Genomic DNA, 25,143 nt, shown 5'->3' with positions numbered 1-25,143 from the left:
ACATGCAGCCAGTGACATCACAGTCACCTGATCAGTATACCAGCTCTGAGACTGTCATACAGTCCAGTCATAGGATCAGCACAACAGCCTGGCAACTGGCACTTGTACTATAAGGGAATAACAATGACAATGAACATATTCACCTGCTTGTCCATTTCCTTTAGGCTATAATATCTGTTTACTATCGTTCTTACAGATACACACAGACACTTGTATATTTTTTTACGTGATTTTCACATTTTTATTGCAAATGTTTTTTTTTATCGAACACATGGTTTCGTTTTGACACATTGTTTTGTTTTGAAAGATGCTAATAAAGTTCATTGACTTATAAAGCCTCAAACTCAGATCAGCTGACCAAAGCTTTCAATTACTCATGACGGAATAAACACTAAGAAAAGAAAACACAGCAGAGGCGGGATTCCGGGAGAGGGGTGCAGAGATGCTCTGGGCGGGGGAGAACGGTTACTTGTAGAACTCATGTTCCTGTTCGTCTTTCTTGATCACGGTCTTGTACGCCTTCTCAAAGTCCTTGGCCAGAACTATGTAGCGATTTTCCCGCACAGCTAGCATGCCGCCCTGCAGAGACAAAGAGAAATGCATGATGGGATGTGTGACGTGCTCAGCTGACATATACTGGGGCGGGGTCTAAGAGGGTCAATGCACTGCAGACTGAGCGCATGCCTGCAGAGACAGGACAGTGCCTCGTGTGGTCAGGCTGATATAGGCCAACAGCCCAACGTTAATGACTCCACCCAGAGCTACTGAATAAGCAGGTAGGAAAAACGTGTGCTTAGCGTTATATGCTGTGTTCATGACCTCCCTAAGAAAGCAAACCTGAACCAAAAATAAACATGATATAATGAACTGTATGTGTGGTACAGATAAAGAATTAGTAGCAAAGAAAAATCTTATTTTTATTCTCAGTTATATACCGTATTTTTTGGGCGACTTTTTAAAGTGAACCAGAGACTAAGCACCCCCATATATTTTACCATATATATCAGTGGGAATAATAGAGAAAACACCTACCCTGCTCTCTGTTTCATCCTTCACTGCTCAGCTTGCTTCTTATAAGCCCTGATAAAATACCCGACTGAGCATTCAGTCTGGCTTTGCTCAGGAATCATTATAGCTGAGTCTGTCTTCTCTGATGTATTTTCAAGCCCAAGCCTGCCCCCTTGTGGCTCTGCTATAATGACTCAGCTATAATGATTCCTGAGCAAAGCCAGACTGAATGCTCAGTTGGGGATTTTATCAGGGCTGATAAGAAGCAGGCTGAACAGTGAAGGATGAAACAGAGAGAAGGGTAGGTGTTTTCTCTAATGTTTCCACTGATACATATGGTAAAATACACGAGGGTGCTTCATCTCTGGTTCACTTTAAAGTTTAACTGTCGGGCATAAAATCAATTCTTTATTTTTATCTGGTAAACAAATAAGGATGTTAACCAGGCAATCCAAAAGATAAAATCACTATAAGGCCCCGTTCACACTGCACGTGTTTCCAGCCGCGTTTTGGTAACGCGTGCAGGTGGCCGACACGCACGACATCAGACAGTGCATAGAGTGCACTGTCTGATGTTCACACTGCATGCGTTCCGGACCTGTGCGGCCCGAGAACGCATGCTGCACGCATTTTTTTGCCAAAACGCGTGACTGTCCCATTCACTTTTCAGTGATGGGATCAGCCACGCAACGCATACAAACGCGGATGGCGTGCGTTCGTATGCGTTGCGTTCCGCGTGCGTTCCCGTCCGCGTTTGTAATGTGAACACGGCCTTACTTTTCTTGTTGATAATAGATCATTACCCAGTTTACCTCTTTATTTGGTACAAAAAAAAAGGAAGTTGCAGGGCATGCTGGGTTGTCCTGTTTTGCTTCTCCACTTTCCCCTCAGACTTAACTAATGCAGCCTGATTGGCTGAAGCCTCTTTCCCTCCTGTTTTCCCCTCCCACACCTCTGCTCCTCTCTGATTGGCCAATATTGCTGAGACAATGCACTTTCTATAGTGGAGGGCGAGCAATGCATACACAATCAGGCAGAGGAGAGTAAGGGAGGAAATTACATCACGATTGGCTTCAAAATAGCCACAATAAAAATGGGAAATGCTAAGGATTTTCTCTTTTTACTGTAGAAAAATCACGAAAATCAAAATGAGGACAGTGCAATACATGTGTTCTGTAAGTAGAGCAAGTATTTATCTACTTATATATGTGGGGTTTTTCCTGAGATAGTATGTCTGACAGCTCCTCTTTAACAATCTTCAGGTTTAGCTTTAAGGGAGGGGGCACTATCCAGGGTACCTTATCAGTGTTGCAGCAGGTTTGACCGCAACCTTCGTTTTGCTTGGTTGCATTAGGAAAAATTAGCAAGTTGCCGGAGGGAATGCTGAAGACACAACGGGAAACCTCGGCATGATGTGTCCGCCAGATGTGACACTGACTGCATGTGAAGGGCGAGTATTGGTGACTGGCATCACTGAACTCTCAGTGCCAAAAGGGTAATCTGACTATTACAAAGCTGAACGGAGGCCTCCTTTACAATACGAATGACCAGTGCAGTGAAGGATAAGGACTTACCTCTTGGCAGATGGAGTTGATATCTGCTCCGGAGATTTTATCAGGACGGGCCACATCTGTATGGAGGTCAAGGAGCCCAACTACCAATTGTAATCTCTGACAGAAAGGAAGAGGGGGTGGGGAGGGTAAACCAAAAACCAACATTCCAGCCAAACCATTTACTTTACGTTTGTAGCAAAGTTCCCGAAACTGTGTGTATTCCTCTCCGAAGGACAGAGTCATCACACTGTATTAAATGCCCTGAAGTGGCCTGATGAGTTAAAGTGTACCCGAGACGGCACACTGTGCCTAATGTATACTTACCTGGGGCTTCCTCCAGCCCCATGAGGCCCGCGGGCCCGCTCCGTTATCTTCTAAAGTCGGGGCCAGTTGTGGTGTTCAGCGCCTGCCCTGGTGCACTCCCACAGCTGGGAGTGTTCTGCAACTGCGCAGAATGATCCCACCCTCGGGAGCGCGATGGGGGGGGGGGGGGGGGGGGGGGGGGGGGCACGTGCGGCCGAGCTGCACATGCGCACAAGAGTGCGGGCAGCCGGATTACCGGGGAGGATTATAAGATAAGGAGCATCTGGAGAGGAGCCCACATACCTCATGGGGCTGGAGTAAGCCCCAAGTAAGCATAAATATACCCCTGTGGTCACAGCTCAGGTCTCCTTTAAACTTATGTACTGTCCTAGCGATACACATCGCCAGTCCTGATTCTGCGGGTGACTGGTCGGGGGCTGAGTGTTGTACAGATGTGCTGCACACGTCTCACTAGCCGATAGGCAAGCAACACACACTGCTGCTGTGGAAGGGAAGGAGGAAAGACAGACAGCATACTGGATCTCTCAGCAAATAGAATTAGGATCAGTGGATACTTATAAGATCAGCTACAACCAAAAATTGCTATGTAGTAGCTGGTAGCTGACTACTAACGTTGGCGCCCAACAACGCTTGGGTGCCCGATTACCGATAGTGATAGTCTATCAGACGCCAGCTGATCCCCGCGCCCTACTGACTTATTGTGATTGTTATATGGAAATGGGAAGAGATTAGATGTTCCAGTGTCTATAAACCATACTCCAGCTGCTCGTGTCCCCAGTTACATTTGGGTGACCCCGTTTTCACAACCTGATTTTGATTTATTTCTACCCATTCCAAATATGGTAATGCTACACGCAATGACTACTAGTGTCTATGGTTATGGTTTTTGATCTTAAAGGGGCACTATGGCGAAAAATTTTACAATTTAAAATATGCACACACAGACAAATAAGAAGTACATTTTTTCCAGAGTAAAATGAGCCATAAATTACTTTTCTCCTATGTTGCTGTCACTTACAGTAGGTAGTAGAAATCTCACAGAAGTGACAGGTTTTGGAGTAGTCCATCTCTTCATAGGGGATTCTCAGCAAGGCTTTTATTCTTTATAAAGATATTCCCTAAAAAGGATTTAAACAATGATGCTGGCCAGCTTCCCTGCTCACTATACAGTTTTTTGGGCAGTTGGACAGAGCAACTGCCATTCACTAAGTGCTTTTGAAAATAAATAAATCCCTGTGAATCCCCTATGAAGAGATGGACCAGTCACTCCTGTAAGATTTCTACTACCTACTGTAAGTGACAGCAACATAGGAAAAAAGTAATTTATGGCTCATTTTACTCTGGAAAAAAAACATACTTCTTATTTGTATATGTTTGCACATGTTTAAAATTTTACAATTTTTCGCCATAGTGCCCCTTTAAGTACTTCCAGCGACTCCATTGAGGGGTTGAAACAGGGGCGTGCTTCAGCAGCATACGAGCACTTGAGTGAGTGCACGAGTATTTCAGCAAAATGGACCTTTATATAATGGCCTATTTGCATCAAGTGGTCAAGGTCCAATCATTGGTTGGAGATTCTTTGAACGTTCTCCACACTATAAACATGGCCCCATAGAAAAGGATACAGTCCTCCAGGTCCACCTCTTCAGACAGGTTCATCTTGCTGGTGATGGTGGAGAAGATGAGGCGTTTCTGTCTCCGGTCGGGCAGAGGGAATTCAATCTTGCGGTCCAGTCGGCCGGGTCTCAGGAGGGCTGGATCCAGGGTGTCCGCCCTGTTTGTGGCCATGATGACCTGTGGGAAGGACAGCTGGTGTCACCAATACGTGTCTATGTATCACCACCAATCTCTTGCAGGACAATCAGAGCTTGCTCACCTTCACATTGACGTTCTGGTCAAAGCCGTCCATCTGGTTGAGGAGCTCCAAGAGGATTCTCTGTACCTCTCTGTCAGCTGCAAGTACAAAACCGGACATGAAAATCAACGCTACATCTCCAGACCTGCTTCAAGTGGAACGCATCTCCGCTGGATCAAAGACCAACAATGTCTGCAAGGATGGCAGAGTGTGGGAGGAAATGTGAAATGCTCCAAATATTGGAGAAAAGTTGGCTTTGTGGGGTGAAAATAGGAAAAGGGCTTCATCAATTTCTTTTAGCCCCTTAAAGGGGTTGTGCGTGTGTGTGGGGGGGGGGGGACTGAGGATAAAAAAAGACACTTACCTGGGGCTTCTATCAGCCCCCTGTAGCTATAATGTCCCACGCTGTCCTCCTCCGATCCGCCATTCCCCAACACCAGGAAATTATTCGTATAACAAGACAAATAGTGCACGCTTGCGTCATCAGAAGCTTACTGCGCAGATGCAGTACGAAATTTTCTTGTACTGCGCCTGCGCAGTAAGCTTCCGATGACGTGCGCGGGAGCGAGCAGGTGTGCGCGCCACGGCCGCAGTTGGATGGCATGCTGCACTAGACCGGGGCCAGCGGCGGAGAATGGCGGATTGGAGGAGGACAGCGTGGGACATTACTGCTACAGGGGGCTGATAGAAGCCCCAGGTAAGTGTCTGTTTTTATCCTCAGCACCCGCCCTGCCCCCCCCCCCCCCCCTTCCACAGAACTCCTTTAAAGAGGAACTGCAGTGAAAATAACATGAGTACCCTTGCTTTTTTTTTTTTTACAATGATCACTCATAAATGTCTGCCCACTGTAAAATCTTTCCTCTCCCTGATTTACATTCTGAAATGTATCCCTGGTGTGACATCTTTAGTCCTGCCAGGTGATCTGTACGGAATGTTTGTTACTAAGAGTTCTATGCACAGAGGGAGATACTGCTTGCTTGGCAGTTGGAAATAAGGAGAAATGTGGGGGGCGGGGGGAAAGCAGGCATGCCTGGGGAGTTGTCCTGCTGTCTACCGCTCACCCAGTTCTCCTCTGCCCTCCTCCTTTCTTACCCAAGCCCCTCCAGTAGCCTTTTCTGGGTCACTAGAGTGGGATTCACAGCGCCTGCGCGCATCCTACAGCTCACGTCCGTGGGCGCTGTGTATGCCGTAAACGTTACGTCATGTGCAGAACACTCACGGCCGCAGTCGCGCTCTGCAGGACTGTAGTATCCCCAGACATGCCTACTCCCTTCGTTTCTCCTTATGTTTCCAACTCTGGCTAAAATAAAATTTTACCTTGGCAGCATTCCATTTTTAAGGTTACATACACAATTTGTACAATATTACATCCAATTGGGATTATTGACCATACCCAAGTAAGTTAAAGCCTGAATGGATAGGTGCACAGCTGCAGGCCTTTTTAGAATACAACACCCTTAAAAATGCAGAAACCATCTCGGCCAGTAAAAAGAAACCTAAAGGGAAAAGAAGTTCCCTAAGGCCCCAGTTCTCACTTGGGCGAGCGATGCAGCACAAGTAATCCTATGGGACCACTCACACTGCAGCAATTGCGATTTCTGATGATCACAGTTGCACTGTATGTAGCATTTTCCCGGCGATTGAGTTGGAATTCTCATTCCCTGGATTGGATGCAAGATCGCAATCACTAGGCAATTGTATTTCCGAGCGTGGGTCTAAATGAGTACTAAATGAGAAGGAAGCCTAAGGCTATTTCACCGGCTCCTCCGCCCCTCTCGCCTCAGCTGATCCACGCAGCGCTGAGACACCCCCCCCCCCCCCGGCACCTCTTTGTCAGGGGCTTTTGGAATAGTGTGCGCAGCCACGCTCCCATCCATGAAGCCGCACCGTGCTGGACGCTCACGCCTGCGCAGGAGCTCGGGGCCGCTTGTGGAATAGTGTGCGCAGCCACGCTCCCGTCCATGAAGCCGCACTGTGCTGGACGCTCACGCCTGCGCAGGAGCTCGGGGCCGCTTGTGGAATAGTGTGCGCAGCCACGCTCCCGTCCATGAACGCGCACAGCCGCACTGTGCTGGACGCTCACGCCTGCGCAGGAGCTCAGGGCCGCTGAGCAGCCGAGGCTGAGCAGCTCTGTGCTACTACACAAGCGTCCTGCACAGTGCGGCCGCGCTCATTTACAGATGGGAGTGATTAGTCACAGATGAGGGTGAATTAGACAGGCTAAACTCTCTCAATACACACAGGGTGCCTCTGGCAGTTCCCTGTATGTCCTACCTTGTATGTTAACCCATTTATCTATTGTGCAGCGCTGCGTAATATGTTGGCGCTTTTTATATACAATAAATAATAAGAAGGGTGCATTTCTCTAGGCTTTCCTTCTGTCCTGTGCAAGAGTTCAGATCCATTTTAACAGCAGCAGCGATGTGATGACACCTCTCCTCCTCTGGACTCACCTCCTGTCTGGGCGTCGAACCTCTTTGTGGCGATGGCGTCTATTTCATCGATGAAGATGATGGCGGGGGCGTTCTCTTTGGCGAGCCGGAACACGTCTCTCACCATACGAGGTCCCTCCCCCAGGTACTTCTGCACAAACTCCGAACCCACCACTCGAATGAAAGCAGCTGCGACCAGAGAAGAGGACAAATGGGTGATCCACAATGAGGCCACGCTGAGCCTGAGCAACTCCTATACACGGCTCATGGAAACTCAGCATCATTCAGGAATAAATACGTACACATTAAAGCGCGACTGTCAGCCATAAAATCAAATTCCATTTACCCACTGCTCTGTGTTTATTATGCAGCCTGCAACCCAACCCTTCATTGCATTGCAAGCATTCCAATCTAATAATAAATGTTTCTGCTTCAATAAATCTTATCTCAGTTAGCTTGGCTTTATTCCTCATCATTTGCTGGGGAGAGGGAAGCTTGTTATCTTCCCTCCCACATCCCTCTGCAAAAGCTGCTGAAATGTGATCTTAGCTGTGCTCACGTGTTTACAAAGCAAGCTAGACATGATGGCGCAGTTGCTAGGAGGGGGGGGGGGGGGGAAGGAAGAGAGGAAATTACATCAGGATTGGCTTTAGCCAGAGGCAGTAATGATGGAAAATGCCTGAAATGGTTTGCTCTTTATTTACTATATAAAATTCACTGAAATCAAAATGTGTACAGTACAATACATATGTTATGTACTAAGTAGAACAAGTAGTTATCTAGTTATATATGTTTTTTTTTTTCCATTGATAACCTAGTGCTATGTTGTATAACTGTTTGCTACCTCACTGTGTCACCCTTTGTTTGCATTGTATATACACACACACACACACACACACACGTTTTAGTTAAGCAGACCTGAAAAAAGGTGTATACCATCTACGTACGTACCTACACACACACACGCCGTTGCCGACATGTTTTAGTTAAGTAGACCTGAAAAGGGTGTATACTCTTCTGTGCTAGTTACCTGCTGGCCGGCATTTGCACAGTAAATGCTGTTAAGGGGCCCATACACCTAACGATTTTTCCCGCCGATATACAGCAGATTCGATCACTGTGATCGAATCTGCTGTGAAATTGCCACGCAAACGCTGACCGAACGATCGATTTCCATCCAAACATCGATCGTTCCCTGCGATTTGTCCGTGTGGAAGATTTCGCTCGATTGCCGGCGGGTCGGGAGTGCGTCGATAGCGGCGTTCAAATGTCGGACGACCGATGCTAGCGGCAATACATTACCTGCTCCACCGGCCCGTGTCACCGCTGCTCCTTTTCCGCTGGGTTCCGGCAGGCTCCACTTCTTCCTGTCCCGACAGGAAGTTTAAACAGTAGAGAGCCCTCTACTGTTTAAACATACCCGGTCAGGAAGAAGTGAAGCCTGCTGGGAACCCAGCGGAGAAGGAGCAGCGGTGACAGCGGGACACACGCCGGCGGAGCAGGTAATGTATGCAGGGGGTGTGGCGGCAGCTTCACAGATGGTGAATCGATTTCACGCTGATATTGATTCACAATCGGTTTGCAGTAAAGGCAGCTATACGATCCCTCTCTGATCAGATGCGATCAGAGAGGGATCTATCTGTTGGTCGATCTGATGGCAAATCGACCAGTGTATGGCGACCTTTACACAGGTTATTTTCCAATATGACTTTATGTGGCAATGTTCAGTGTGAGATTATGCAGCCCTATCACAGCTTTATACCAGTTACTGCTGTGTTATCAGAGTCCAGATGTCCAGCAGGGGTGCTCACTCACTAGACCAAAACATTTTAATCTTTCAGTCAACTTCATTGTCTAAAGTACAAATAGGTCAACTGTTTCTAAAAAAAAAAAAAAAAAAAAAAAAACACAAACCCTTTTGTTTGTGCTAAACACAATAAAACTATAAAAGAATACTAAACAAACAAAAACAAACTAAGCGCTATTACTGCTGTGCAGGGCGAAGTGCTGGGGGGCGCAGCATAGGCTTTCCCTCACCTGTAGTGTGATGAGCCACAGCTTTGGCCAGCATAGTCTTCCCGCAGCCGGGGGGTCCATACATGAGAACACCGCGAGGGGGATCAATACCGATCTGTGGAGGAGACGGGATTAAATGCCATAACCAATCGTAACACAGTAACAGGTCCCGCCTCTCAGCACACAGACAATCCTCACTTGTTTGTAGAGTTCAAAGTGCGTCAGGGGCAGCTCCACCGCTTCCCTCACTTCCTGCTTCTGGATATCCATGCCTCCGATGTCTGAGTACAGCACGTCCGGCTTCTGATCTGCAGATACAAGAAAGAGCGCGGGGTCACCATCCGCAGGTCTCTGGCAGCACCCAACATAATCGCTGTATCTAGCGGCTGCAGGCTCCGTGTACACAGAGATAACACAAAGAGGCTACGTGTCTGCAGAGACCTGCAACGCTGGACATTCTTTGCAAACATAAAATCCAGCATCATAATGAATTTAAATAAATGCTTAAAGTGGATCCGAGGTGAACTTTTACTCATTGCATAATTGTGTTCCTTTCCTATCTTTTATAGGGCATTCCTCAAGCCAAATACTTTGTTTTAATACTCTGATTCCCTATAAACTGAAGTTCAATTCTTGGTGACGGTTTCTCTAAATGTATTTGTACCTCAATGACATCGCTGCTGACTAATATGGACTTTGGTACATGTAGATTTGGGCAAGACATTTAATAAACACAATTCAAACATAGGTGGCTCTGGTATGCAGATTGTTTTTTTTTGTTTTTTTTAAATGAACTGCAGTCTAAGGGTTAAACGAGCGACACCTGCCAAAACAGGAACTTAATGAGCAACTGTAGTGAAAATAATGAATAAAATTGCTTATTTTTTTTACAGTATCCATTTATAGATTTAGTCCGTTTATTCCCATTGTAAAATCTTTCCTCTCCCTGATTTACATTATGACATTTATCTCTGGTGGTTACATCTTTAGTCCTGCCAGGTGATCTGTATGGAATGTTCGTTACTGAAAATTCTATGCACAGAGTAAGATACTGCTTGCTTGACAGTTGGAAACAGCTATTACCCACAATGCAGTGTCATTTTCCCACAGACAGCAAACTGTCAGGACCACGGTCATGACATCACACTCTGGGAGGGGTTTCACCACAATATCAGCCATACAGCGCCCCCTGATGATCCGTTTGTGAAAAGGAATAGATTTCTCCTGGGAAAGGGGGTATCAGCTACTGATTGGGATGAAGATCAATCCTGGGTTACAGTTCCTCTTTAAACACCATTAATCATTAACACTCTTTAGCAGGAAAGCCTTGAGCTTGGCATATCAGTGAGTATATACAGGACACTGGATTAGACTCAGTGATGGTTACCTGATGTGAGCATCATGATGCTGCTGTCGGCCTCTGGGGGGAGCACGTCCACCAGGGCATTGCTGTGCTTGTGGAGGGCCACAGAGGCGTTGGGCTTCAGCAGCTCCCGGTCGATGGTGCTCAATATCCTCACATAATAATTAGACCCTGGAGAGGAAATAAAGAGAGTATAAAGAGAACCGGAACTGTGTGTCACTAACATCATCTCCACCGTTTCCTAACATCATCCGCACCAGTGACCACACCATGAATATGCCAAGGAGGAGAACATATGTTTGCATTGGGACTGGCAAAATTCTGATATGGAGCTACACTTTGGTGCAGGGCTTAGCTTACCTACTCATACAACATAGACTATCACCCAAGCTGCGACACCTGAATTGAGAGGAATATGGAGCAGTGATGAGCAACGGATTAAATTGGGATGAAATCTGAATGAGTTTCATTCGGATTTCATCCAGATAATTAATGCAACTAAGCGGGTTGGCAAGGGGAGGAGGTGGTGGTTATGTGACGGTCACGTGACTACAAACACTTCCTCCTTCCGGGTTGAAGGAGGAAGTGTTTGTAGTCACGTGACGCGGCTTGGAACGCAGCGTTGGAGGCGCCGTGGGACGGATGAAAGAAGATGGCTGCTGGGTAAGTTTAACCCCCCCGATCACCCACCAACTCAACTGCATTAATTATCCGGATGATTCGGAGTTTCATTTCGATCTCATCCGGATTTAATACGTTGCTCATCACTGATATGGAGGCTGCTATATTTATTTCCTTTTAAACAATGCAGATTACCTGGCTGTCCTGCAGATTCTCGATAGTGAAACAGGGGAGGCAATGTGGACACTCTGTACACGCCCATTGCAGCCAAAACCACTCCCACTTCCTGCCTGCTGCTCAAAGTTTTATAAAGCAGTTTTGAGCATAAGAAAGCAACTGGAGTGGCGAATATGGCACAGATAAAGCCCAGAAGACATCAAGAATTAGGTAATAGGTTTATGTCACGTGTTTTCACCTTCCGGTCAGAAGCAATCTTCCCCTGTCAATGCTCCTCCCATTCATTCACCAATACCTTTATCGCTACTCATCACACGTAAAGGATCTATATCCTTTTTTTTCCCACTACAAATTAAGCTTTTTGCATTTAATAGGCAAATAAATAAATAAATAAATACAAACAAAAAATAAAAAACCCTATACACAAAACCCACACATTTTATTTGCCCATTTGTCCCAGCTATCACAACATTTAACCAGCTGAGCGGTCTGGACGAGCTCAGCTCGTCCATCACCGCCGGAGGCTGCCCCTCAGGCCCTGCTGGGCCGATTTTCGTCAAATAAAAAGCAGCACACGCAGCCGGCACTTTGCCAGCCGCGTGTGCTGCCTGATCGCCGCCGCAGCGCGGCAATCCGCCGCGTGCAGCGGCGAAAGAGGGTCCCCCCAGCCGCCTGAGCCCAGCGTAGCCGGAACAAAAAGTTCCGGCCAGCGCTAAGGGCTGGATCGGAGGCGGCTGACGTCCATGACGTCACTCCGCTCGTCGCCATGGCGACGAGGTAAGCGAAACACGGAAGGCTGCTCATTGCGGCCTTCCGTGTTACTTCTGGCCGCCGGAGGCGATCAGAAGAACGCATCCGGAGCGCCCTCTAGTGGGCTTTCATGCAGCCAACTTTCAGTTGGCTGCATGAAATAGTTTTTTTTTATTGAAAAAAAACCCTCCCGCAGCCGCCCTGGCGATCTTAATAGAACGCCAGGGTGGTTAAATGATGTTCCTAGTGCAATGTATGGCATAAATATATTATTTAGAAATAAAGGTGTATTTTTTCTGTTTTTTTTTTTTTTTTGTGTCCCATCAATTGTAAACCCCTATGTACTAACAGTAATATACCTTCATGACATACATATTTAAAAAAAGCTGAATTCCTAAGGCAACTATTTATGGATTTTTTTTCTCCATCTGTCTGCTTGGTAACTGGGGTGGGGTCTTTGGAAGGGATTCATTATATATATATTTTTTTTAATTAAAAATCTGTGATATGTAATTTATCTTTTCGCCACTAGCGCTAAAAACACTTTTTTTTTTTTTTTTAAGCAAACCTGTAACAAGAAAAACCTTTCCTGGGGGGTACTCACCTCTGGTGGGGGAAGCCTCTGGATCCTATTGAGGCTTCCCTTGCCCTCCTCGGTCCCACGTCGGCGGAGAAAATCCTCCCAGAACGGCGGGGATGTAAATATTTACCTCCCGGGCTCCAGAGCAGGCGCAGTATCGGCTCTCCGCCTCGGAGATAGACGGAAATAACCGATCGGTGTCGGGCCGCTCTATTGCGCAGGCGCAAGTCTCCTGCCCCTGTGCAGTAGAGCGGACCCAACGGAGATCAGCTATTTTCGCCTATCGCCGCAACAGCACCCCCGCTGGAGCCAGGAAAGGTAAATAAATCAGCTCTTATCGATGGAGGATTCCGAGACACTTCGGGGGAGCCAGCGCTGGACTGCCTGCAGCTACAACGGAGGGGGAAGCCTCATTAGGACCCTGAGGCTTCCCCGTACCGAGGCGAGTACCTCCCAGGGGACTTTTTTTTGTTACATGGTCTCTAACGTTCATTCACACTCTTTATTATGAATGGACATGGCCCCTGATCGGGGTTATGTCCATTCATTACAAGCACTGCGATTGGTTCGGGGAAGCCTTGCTTCCCTTCCCTAACGCGGAGATACCACTGCTCGGAGCGGCAGTTACGCGTGTGCACTGCTGCTTAAACAATGGACGAGAATACTCGTCCAGTTTGTCTTTAGCGATTCCTATCCGACCAGACAGGCAGAAGTGGTTAATGTCACAGGTTTGCTTTAAGGGTGACAGATAGAGCAACTAGAAATATTTTATTTTTCATTTTTGTATAGTGAGACAGAGCAAAAATCTGACTAGTTTTCATTGCAACTCCAGTTTCTTGTCCCCAGTACCACTACTTCTCATATCAACAACACAGAGCTTCTTGAAGGCCCTTGAGACAGAAAGGGAGAAAAAATTCTTCACTGGGGACAATGACAGTAAAAAAATAAATAAAAAAATATATGATTTCAGCAATGTTTCAAAGCAAGTTACAAGCAAAGTATAAATATAGGTGCATGTACTACACGTCCCAGAGTTCTCCCTGTAACTGCACAAATACGCAGTGATGATATTTCTTAAACCTTATTTATAAAGCATAATGTATTATGATTATGCAGCGCTGTATGTCAGCTAGGGGAGACATTACAGCATTCAACAATGAGGTGGGGGAAAGTGACACATAATGGGAGGTGGCTTTACATGGATAGAAATATGGATAGTTGTAAGGATAGGAAGTCTTTATACCTGTTGTAGATCCAACAATGGCGGTATTCTGATCCACTGCCTCCAGGAACTGGCCAATCACCAGTGGGATACTCTGGATACGCTTCACCTCCTCCTGGGCGTGCAGAAACTCCTTCTTCAGGTTCTTCTGCTCGTCCTTAATGTATTCTTCCTGCACCTCCAGGAACTCCAGCTCCTGTTGTAGCTTCTAGAAAATAAATAAAAATCCAAAAAGGTCTCGGTGTGCTATAACAGCCAGAGCGGTGTTAACAAGGCGAGGGGGTCAGGCGCGTATGAGATGAATCGGCGCGGAAGACTTGGGAGCAGGATACAGCCGGTATATGGCTGATCCTGCTGTTGCATAAGTTCCGGCTGTGTTAAATACTATTCCCCCTCCAGGCCGCCATGGATGGTGGGGAATTAAATAATTTGGCTTCCAGCAATTACTGGAAGCCGAATTATTGTGTTTTAAAAGTAACGTCAGATCTGTCTTCTGGCGGCGCCGACGTTACTCCTGTGCGCCCAAGTCTCCTGCGCTGGATTCACTGTGTTCGGGTCAGCCTGCAGACAAGAAGTACCAACAGGATTCTGTGCCGCAGCTGTTTGTAAACAATGAGGCTCTGCTGCCGTCTCATACATCCATACAAGGGCAATAAACTGACAGCATCGATCACTTGTATTTTCAAAACAAATAGCTGTGATGTATAACAAGGTGGGATGCAGGAAGCACTTATGTTCAGGGATGGATTAAAATAAAATGGGGCACTAGACAAGGTAGCAGCTTTGGCTCTTCCTTATGGTTTTTACAGTTCTAATAAGGCGGAAGGGTCAGAAAAACTGGCAGTTGCACCCCCTGAAACCCCAGGCACTTGCCTAGGTTGCCTTGTGGATGATCCTGCTCTGCTTATGTTGTTTGAGCAGTTGATGGAACCATGTGGGTTATGTACTAACCGTTATTTAAGAGCTCACCTTATAACGGCTATACAGGTCCTCCAGGTCTTCTGGCTCTGGACCAAGAAAGGAGAGAGCAGTGACCGGCCGTGACGAGGACAGAGAGGGGACATCATCCTGGGGAGAGAGAGAAACACAGCAAGGCTTAGAGTTCAGAAACCATGGATGAGAATGCTGAAGACATAAATGTGTCTACAGAGGAATATGGACCTTTGGACAATCTGATCATCTCAAAAGGATCACTTAACGGACTGAGGCTTCTCGCACACTACATGGGATTCTGATTTTTAATCGATTTTCACATGTGATTTCTAATCGGTACTGCATGCTGCGTTTTTCTGCATTTTTCTTTTGATTGCATCCAGGGAAAATTGGAATCGCAAATCGGATTTGCAGTGTGCAGGGGGCCTGAATATGATTTAAAGAGAGTCTGAAGCGAGAATGAATCTCGCTTCAGACCTCATAGATAGCAGGGGCACGTGTGCCCCTGCTAAACCGCCGCTATCCCGCGGCTTAACGGGGGTCCCTTCACCCCCAAATCCCCCTCCGTGCAGCGCATATCCTCTTCCGCATAGAGGCAGGGCTAACCGCCGCAGCCCTGCCTCAGCGCCGTCTGTCAGCGCGTATCTCCGCCTCTCCCCCGCCCCTCTCAGTCTTCCTTCGCTGGGAGGGGCGGGGGAGAGGCGGCGATGCGCCGCTGATAGACGCGCTGTGAGGCAGGGCTGCAGCCGTTAGCCCTGCCTCAACAGCAGCAAAATATACGACCAAATTGGTCGTTGATTTTGCAGGGGTGGGTTTGGGGGTGAAGGGACCCCCGTTTAGCTGCGGGATAGCTGTGTTTTAGCAGGGACACACATGCCCCTGCTGAATATAAGCACTGAAGCGAGATTTATTCTCGCTTCAGTGTCTCTTTAACTGGCAGTTTTCTATCCTTTCAGTTTATTTTCCACAGTACTTCTCTGCATATGCTGAAAGTGGCTACACACACCGCAGTTCAATGTACAAATCTGAAGCATGTCACATTGCCAAGCAATGCTGTAAACAAACTCAGCTAAGGTTTAAAGGGAACAAAACGCGAGAGGGATATGGAGGCAGAAATGTTTAATTCCTTTTAAATCATGCAGATTAATTGGCTGCTGTTCCTCTGTCTCTAATACTTTTAGCCATAAAATAATGAACCAGCATGCAGCAGATCAGATGTCTATAAGAAATCTGACAAGTTTAGCTGCATGCTTGTTTCAGGTGTGTGATTTAGACCCTACTGACCAGAAAGATCAGCAGGGCTGCCAGGCAACCGGTATAGTTTTAAAGGAAATAAATATGGCAGCCTCCATAGGTCTCACACCTCCGGTTCCCTTTAAGTTTGACTTTTTCTTTTTGACTTTTAAAAATACACAAACAATCCTCACCTGATAAGCTAGGCACATTGCAGGTTTTAAAACGAACTGTGTTGCATTAATATACATGCTGTGTTGTATTTTTGACAATGCAATAAGTGGGAATAACCACCTGGCAGGACAAGTGTGAGTATTTAGAGTTAAAATAAAGAGGGCACTCCCAGCAATGGCTATCATTCATAAAGCATTTCCGCATGCGGAAATGCTTAAAACAGCTGACTTTACCGAACACTCTGCAAGTTCGGCATTCATAAAGGCTTTCCACATGAAAAGCTGACACTACCGAGCAGAGTGATAAATCACCGCCTTGTGCGGTGATTATCGGAACAAATGTAGCAAAATGTTAATTCATGAAGATCACCGCAAGCGGTGAGAGGTCGGGAAGTACCGTTCCCTCTGATGTGGCGATACCAATGTAAGTTAATGGAGACACACAGACCTCCCAGGCAGCTGCAGCAGAGCGGAACACGGAGAAATGTATCAACTCGGCAGCTTCCGTGTCTCCGCCTGCCCTCCGCCAGCCTAGTTCGGGGAATCTCCGCACTGCTACCGCAACTGGATACATTTTTATGAATGCCCACCCAGAAGTCTAAAATACCGGCAGCGGTGTTTTCCCGCACTGATTCCCATTACCAACTGCACCTTTATGAATGATAGCCAATGTGTGTCCAGCAATCCCAAAGGCATGCCCTCTCCTTGTGTGTCATACATGATTCAGTGCAGGAAGTCTAGGGATAATGATGTCTTCTGACCTCTCCATATGCTCTGAGCCAATGGTACACACAGATGAGAATTCTTGGAAATACAGGTTAACATGGTTCCCAGCACGTTTCAGTCCTTACTGAACGCTACTAAGGCTGGTGCAGGGGTGCAGCCTCTCATGGAAAAGGGAGAGGCCTTAAGTTACTCAATAAAGGGAACCTAAACTGAGAAGGATATGGATTCTTCCTTTTAAAATAATACCAGTTGCCTGACTCTCCTGCTGATCCTGTGTCTCTAATACATTTAGCCACAGCCCCTCAACAAGCATGCAGATCAGGTGCCCTGACTGAAGTCAGACTGGATTAGCTGCATGCTTGTTTCAGGTGTGTGATTCAGTCATTACTGCAACCATAGAGATCAGCAGGGCCGCCAGGCAACTGGTATTGTTTAAAAGGAAACATCCATATCCCTCTCAGTTAAGGTTCCCTTTAATGATACAATTACCTGAAGGATAGACCATCCAATCAATTATTGTGGGGGGTGTCAATTGAATGACCGATGTATCAATCATTCTGTTGATCTGTTTTTCAGATCGCCAGTTTTCATTTTGGTTGCTCTTTTCCCCACTGATCGCAATTATCAGTTGATAGTAGGGCTGCACAATTTTAGGGAAAAATTGAAATTGCGATTTTTCACTCAAATTGCGATTTCGATTTTTTCACGTTTTTTCAAAGCAAGCTTTAGCACCAAATTGCACATATATGCAGGTGGGGCCTTCTGTGAGGACACTGGGCTGGGGGCAGTTAACAATGTGGGGCGTATTGCGGAGTGCTTGAGCCGGGCAGCGGTTTCGGTTTTAAACTGCAAAACCGTGCAGCCCTAACACACGCTCAGACACACAGACAGACACGCTCAGACACACGCTCTGACACACAGACAGACGCACGCTCTGACACACAGACAGACGCACGCTCTGACACACAGACAGACGCACGCTCTGACACACAGACAGACGCACGCTCTGACACACAGACAGACGCACGCTCTGACACACAGACAGACGCACGCTCTGACACACAGACAGACGCACGCTCTGACACACAGACAGACGCACGCTCTGACACACAGACAGACGCACGCTCTGACACACAGACAGACGCACGCTCTGACACACAGACAGACGCACGCTCTGACACACAGACAGACGCACGCTCTGACACACAGACAGACGCACGCTCTGACACACAGACAGACGCACGCTCTGACACACAGACAGACGCACGCTCTGACACACAGACAGACGCACGCTCTGACACACAGACAGACGCACGCTCTGACACACAGACAGACGCACGCTCTGACACACAGACAGACGCACGCTCTGACACACAGACAGACGCACGCTCTGACACACAGACAGACGCACGCTCTGACACACAGACAGACGCACGCTCTGACACACAGACAGACGCACGCTCTGACACACAGACAGACGCACGCTCTGACACACAGACAGACGCACGCTCTGACACACAGACAGACGCACGCTCTGACACACAGACAGACGCACGCTCTGACACACAGACAGACGCACGCTCTGACACACAGACAGACGGACGCTCTGACACACAGACAGACGCACGCTCTGACACACAGACAGACGCACGCTCTGACACACAGACAGACGCACGCTCTGACACACAGACAGACGCACGCTCTGACACACAGACAGACGCACGCTCTGACACACAGGCGCACGCTCTGACACACAGACGCACGCTCTGACACACAGACACATGCTCTGACACACAGACACATGCTCTGACACACAGACACATGCTCTGACACACAGACACATGCTCTGACACACAGACACATGCTCTGACACACAGACAGGCACACGCTCTGACACACAGACAGGCACACGCTCTGACACACAGACACATGCTCTGACACACAGACAGACACGTTGACAGACAGACACACGCTCTGACACACAGACAGACACGCTGACAGACAGACACGCTCTGACACACAGACAGGCACACGCTCTGACACACAGACAGGCACACGCTCTGACACACAGACACATGCTCTGACACACAGACAGACACGTTGACAGACAGACACACGCTCTGACACACAGACAGACACGCTGACAGACAGACACGCTCTGACACACAGACAGACACGCTGACAGACAGGCACACGCTCTGACACACAGGAACACGCTCTGACAGACAGGCACACGCTCTGACAGACAGGCACACGCTCTGACAGACAGGCACACGCTCTGACAGACAGGCACACGCTCTGACACACAGACACACGCTCTGACACACAGACACACGCTCTGACACACAGACACACGCTCTGACACACAGACACACGCTCTGACACACAGACACACGCTCTGACACACAGACACACGCTCTGACACACAGACACACGCTCTGACACACAGACACACGCTCTGACACACAGGCACACGCTCTGACACACAGGCACACGCTCTGACAGACAGGCACACGCTCTGACAGACAGGCACACGCTCTGACAGACAGGCACACGCTCTGACAGACAGGCACACGCTCTGACAGACAGGCACACGCTCTGACACACAGACACACGCTCTGACACACAGACACACGCTCTGACACACACTCTGACACACAGACAGACGCACGCTCTGACACACAGACAGACGCACGCTCTGACACACAGACAGACGCACGCTCTGACACACAGGCGCACGCTCTGACACACAGACACATGCTCTGACACACAGACACATGCTCTGACACACAGACACATGCTCTGACACACAGACACATGCTCTGACACACAGACAGGCACACGCTCTGACACACAGACAGGCACACGCTCTGACACACAGACAGGCACACGCTCTGACACACAGACACATGCTCTGACACACAGACAGACACGTTGACAGACAGACACACGCTCTGACACACAGACAGACACGCTGACAGACAGGCACACGCTCTGACACACAGGCACACGCTCTGACAGACAGGCACACGCTCTGACAGACAGGCACACGCTCTGACAGACAGGCACACGCTCTGACAGACAGGCACACGCTCTGACAGACAGGCACACGCTCTGACAGACAGGCACACGCTCTGACAGACAGGCACACGCTCTGACACACAGACACACGCTCTGACACACAGGCACACGCTCTGACACACAGGCACACGCTCTGACACACAGGCACACGCTCTGACACACAGACACATGCTCTGACACACAGACACATGCTCTGACACACAGACACATGCTCTGACACACAGACACATGCTCTGACACACAGACAGGCACACGCTCTGACACACAGACAGGCACACGCTCTGACACACAGACAGGCACACGCTCTGACACACAGACACATGCTCTGACACACAGACAGACACGTTGACAGACAGACGCACGCTCTGACACACAGACAGACGCACGCTCTGACACACAGACAGACGCACGCTCTGACACACAGACAGACGCACGCTCTGACACACAGGCGCACGCTCTGACACACAGACACATGCTCTGACACACAGACACATGCTCTGACACACAGACACATGCTCTGACACACAGACACATGCTCTGACACACAGACAGGCACACGCTCTGACACACAGACAGGCACACGCTCTGACACACAGACAGGCACACGCTCTGACACACAGACACATGCTCTGACACACAGACAGACACGTTGACAGACAGACACACGCTCTGACACACAGACAGACACGCTGACAGACAGACACGCTCTGACACACAGACAGACACGCTGACAGACAGGCACACGCTCTGACACACAGGCACACGCTCTGACAGACAGGCACACGCTCTGACAGACAGGCACACGCTCTGACAGACAGGCACACGCTCTGACAGACAGGCACACGCTCTGACAGACAGGCACACGCTCTGACAGACAGGCACACGCTCTGACAGACAGGCACACGCTCTGACACACAGACACACGCTCTGACACACAGGCACACGCTCTGACACACAGGCACACGCTCTGACACACAGGCACACGCTCTGACACACAGGCACACGCTCTGACACACAGACACACGCTCTGACACACAGGCACACGCTCTGACACACAGGCACACGCTCTGACACACAGGCACACGCTCTGACAGACAGGCACACGCTCTGACAGACAGGCACACGCTCTGACAGACAGGCACACGCTCTGACAGACAGGCACACGCTCTGACACACAGACACACGCTCTGACACACACTCTGACACACAGACAGACGCACGCTCTGACACACAGACACACGCTCTGACACACAGACAGGCACACGCTCTGACACACAGACACACGCTCTGACACACAGACAGGCACACGCTCTGACACACAGACACATGCTCTGACACACACTGTACACTCATCTCCCCACCCCCAACTCCGTGCAATCACACAGCTGAAAAAAAAAAAGTTACTTCACGGGGCAGCCTTTGAAGTTTCCTGAAGGAAGGAGGGGGGAGAGCATCCCACACTCTCTCGGCTGGAGCTGCCTGTTCTCTCCATATAGCTGTTGCCTGTCATCCTTTTCAGGGAGGGAGAAAGCCGTGGATACAGCAGAAACAGCTCTGCTTGAGCGGCCACACTCTCCTGAGTCTCCCGGCCATAAGTTGTGCACAGCGCCCCTGCTGCTGATCTACTTACATAACACATGTATTGTACTGTCCACGTTTTGATTTCAGTAAACGTTATCTAGTAAATGACGAGAATTCTGTTCCTGGTGGGGGCCATGTCTTTTGCCCACAGTTAAGGCTAACGCGTGATGTCATTTCTGCCCTTTACTTTTTTTCTTGTCTCCTCCAATCGCTGAGTCACCTTAGCCTTGCTTGTAAACACAAGTGAGTAGGGGATTAGGTTTCAGATAAGCAGATGGCAGGGAAATAACGGGAAGAGGAGAAATATATTATAGATAAAAAGAACCCCCAGCATGCAATTCTTTGGCACCGACTACTAAAGGGACAGTGCTCCTTAAGTATGTGATAACTCCAAATCATAACAGCAGAAAACATTTTTAATTTTTTTAATGCAGGCTTAGCATCTTTATCACTTAATACACTCAGACCAGTTGCTGTTGAAATTTGATTTTTTTATGGTGACAATACCACTTTAAGGAGCAGCCCTGTTCACAAAAGGTTACACCAGGTCCTTGTAGTCCTACTTGATTGTTTCTCTCCTGTCCCCTCCGTTGCAAATCTTGCAATTAAGTTGGAATGTGCGGTCCAGGCTGCGGGACTAGGCATGCACAGTGCAATGACTCACAGAATTTATGCACCTGACAGCGCCAATGAGGGGACCAGGAAGATTATGAGGGAGCCGACGGACCACAGGGGGATGAAGGAAACCGCAGACCATTATAAATCTTTTCACTTGTATTGTCTCGGGTACACTTTAAGTTGGCAAAATTATATTTAGCATAGTTTTTTTTTTTGTAGTAAGAGGGATTTTTGGTCTTTTCTAGGTCTCATAGCTTCCTGGTGCTTCTGGACAGAAAAATAGGAAATATTCAGTAAACAGACCACAGGTCTCATTACTGAGGTGTCATAAAACATAGATCTGCGTCGGGAGGTAGGGCTGTGTGTAGGCATATACATATAATGATGGCAGTGCAGGGATGTGTTATGGTATGAGGTGCAGGCAGTGATACATATAATGATGGCAGTGCAGAGGTGTGTGAGGTTAGAGGCAGGGAGGCGGCCTCTCACTGTACACAAATAATGAGGAGATATTCTGTGTCTCATGACTGAGGTGCCATATAATGTATATTATAAAGCTGTGGATGGAGGTAGGGCTGTATGTAGGTATATACATATAATTATGGCAGTACAGGGAAGTATGAGGATGCAGGCATAGCAGGGAGGCAGCCTCTCGCTGTACAGGAATAATGAGGAGATATTCTGTGTCTCATGACTGAGGTGCCATATAGTGTATATTATAAAGCTGTGGATGGAGGTAGGGCTGTATGTAGGTATATAGATATAATTATGGCAGTACAGGGAAGTATGAGGATGCAGGCATAGCAGGGAGGCAGCCTCTCGCTGTACAGGAATAATGAGGAGATATTCTGTGTCTCATGACTGAGGTGCCATATAGTGTATATTATAAAGCTGTGGATGGAGGTAGGGCTGTATGTAGGTATATAGATATAATTATGGCAGTACAGGGAAGTATGAGGATGCAGGCATAGCAGGGAGGCAGCCTCTCGCTGTACAGGAATAATGAGGAGATATTCTGTGTCTCATGACCCAGGTGCCATAGAGCGTATAACACAGAGCTGTACCTCCAGGCAGGGCTGTATGTAGGCATGTACATGGAATGATCTCAGTACAGGGAAGTATGAGGCTGGAGGCAGTGATATATACATATAATGGCGGTACAGGGATGTATGAGGCGCAGGCAGGCGGCCTCTCGCTGTACAGGACCAGTGAGCAGCTCTCCCTGCCTCCCTCGCACACAAGCCGGGGCACAGCACGTACCTGGCCGCTGCCCTTCTCTACGGTAATCCCGATCTCCTCCATTATCAGTTTCCCTGTGTCACTGCCGCTCACTCACACAGCTACTTCCGGCGCAGGCTCTGAGGTCACCGGAAAAGGCGGGACCGCTCTGGCTGTGGAGGAGGAGCCACTTGTCCTGCAGCTGTATCTAGGCTGCTGTGTCACCAGGCAGGCTTGACCCACCCAGCTGCCCCCATATCACAGAGAGAGAGTTCCCTCCCCTGAGGCTGAATCTCTCTGAGCCTCTGCAAGAAGTATTATTATTATTACCCGTATTATTATTATTACCTGTATTATTATTATTATTACTTCCCTGCGATCTTCTGCACTGACATATATTGCTGGTTTCTAACATGGAGGTGATAAAGTACAGTGACCAGATCTTTCTGGGTCCAACCTGGGGAGGAATAGCAAAAAATAACGCAATGTGGGCAACATTTCAGCAGGAAATAACGCAATGGGCTCTATTCTCAAAGACCAAAGTTTTCCGCAAAATTTTACCGCTATATTTCCGCCAGCGGTAAACTCCGCATTTTTTCAGCATTCTCTAACATTTTCCGCATGTTTGCCGCATGCGGAAAAAAAGATGCGGAAACAGCCATTATTCATGCGGGAATCATGCGGTAAAAAGGTCGCATGAAAAAGTGTTTTAAAAAAAAAAAAGTTAAAGTCCAGCAAGCACAGCCCTTAAAGAGAACCCGAGGTGGCATTGTATTACGTTAGTGGGGCACAGAGGCTGGTTGGTCACACTAACACCAGCCTCTGTTGCCCCATCGTGTGTCTGAAAGACCCCCCTGATCGCCGCTATACTCCCCGCAGTGCTGGCGACACGCAGCGCGTCGCCAGCACAATGTTTACTCTAGCGCTGTCTGTCAGCGCCGCTCCGCCGCCTCCTCCGCATCGCCGCTACCCGCCCTCGTCCCTTCCCTCCAATCAGCGGGAGGGAAGGGACAAGGGCGGGTAGCGGCGATGCGGAGGAGGCGGCGGAGCGGCGCTGACAGACAGCGCTAGAGTACACATTGTGCTGGCGACACGCTGCGTGTCGCCAGCACTGCGGGGGTATAGCGGCGAGCAGGGGGGTCTTTCAGACACACGATGGGGCAAGAGGCTGGTGTTAGTGTGACCAACCAGCCTCTGTGCCCCACTAACGTAATACAATGCCACCTCGGGTTCTCTTTAAGCCTCCAGACTTCATTAAAGTCAATGGGATGCGGAATATATCACCTACTACTTGTAGGTGATAAAAAATCGGTAATTAACGACGAAATGATGCGCCTGAACATTTTTGAGAATTGATCTTTTATTGCGGAAAATACCTACTTTTGCGGAAATTTTTCCGCATGAATCCCGCACTTTTACCACACTTTTTCCGCATGCGGAAAAAACATGCGGAACATTTTGAGAATTTCAATGTGGCGGTGTTTTGGTCGGTAACTTCCCGCATGCACTTTACCGCATGCGGGAAGTCTTTGAGAATAGAGCCCAATGTGGGCAACAGTTCAGCAGAAAATAACGCAATGTGGGCCACATTTCACCTGCAAAAAAAGGAATTTACTCACCTGTCAGAAGTCTCCTCTCCCGGCCAGCCTCTGGCGCGCAGCTCCCCGGACGATCCTCCT

The 25,143-nt window shown here is 48.3% G+C and overlaps 1 protein-coding gene across 1 annotated transcript; it reads right to left on the bottom strand.

Moving 5' to 3' along the window:
* Positions 1 to 210: 210 nt before the first annotated feature.
* On the bottom strand, positions 211 to 23,605 carry PSMC4 (proteasome 26S subunit, ATPase 4). The gene is made up of 11 exons (XM_068243268.1): positions 23,507 to 23,605; positions 14,871 to 14,969; positions 13,923 to 14,109; positions 10,576 to 10,722; positions 9,387 to 9,496; positions 9,210 to 9,303; positions 7,194 to 7,361; positions 4,762 to 4,838; positions 4,511 to 4,679; positions 2,583 to 2,638; positions 211 to 579 (listed from the first exon to the last, which is right to left on the bottom strand). The coding sequence occupies exons 1-11, from the start codon at positions 23,546 to 23,548 to the stop codon at positions 466 to 468; spliced, it is 1,263 nt and encodes a 420-aa protein (XP_068099369.1). The 5' UTR covers positions 23,549 to 23,605; the 3' UTR covers positions 211 to 465.
* Between the last annotated feature and the right edge of the window lie 1,538 nt (positions 23,606 to 25,143).

This window comes from Hyperolius riggenbachi, chromosome 6, assembly GCF_040937935.1.
Source record: "Hyperolius riggenbachi isolate aHypRig1 chromosome 6, aHypRig1.pri, whole genome shotgun sequence".
NCBI lineage: Eukaryota > Metazoa > Chordata > Amphibia > Anura > Hyperoliidae > Hyperolius > Hyperolius riggenbachi.
Note: the sequence above shows the minus strand (reverse complement) of the source record. Positions and strands in the feature narration are given on the sequence as shown.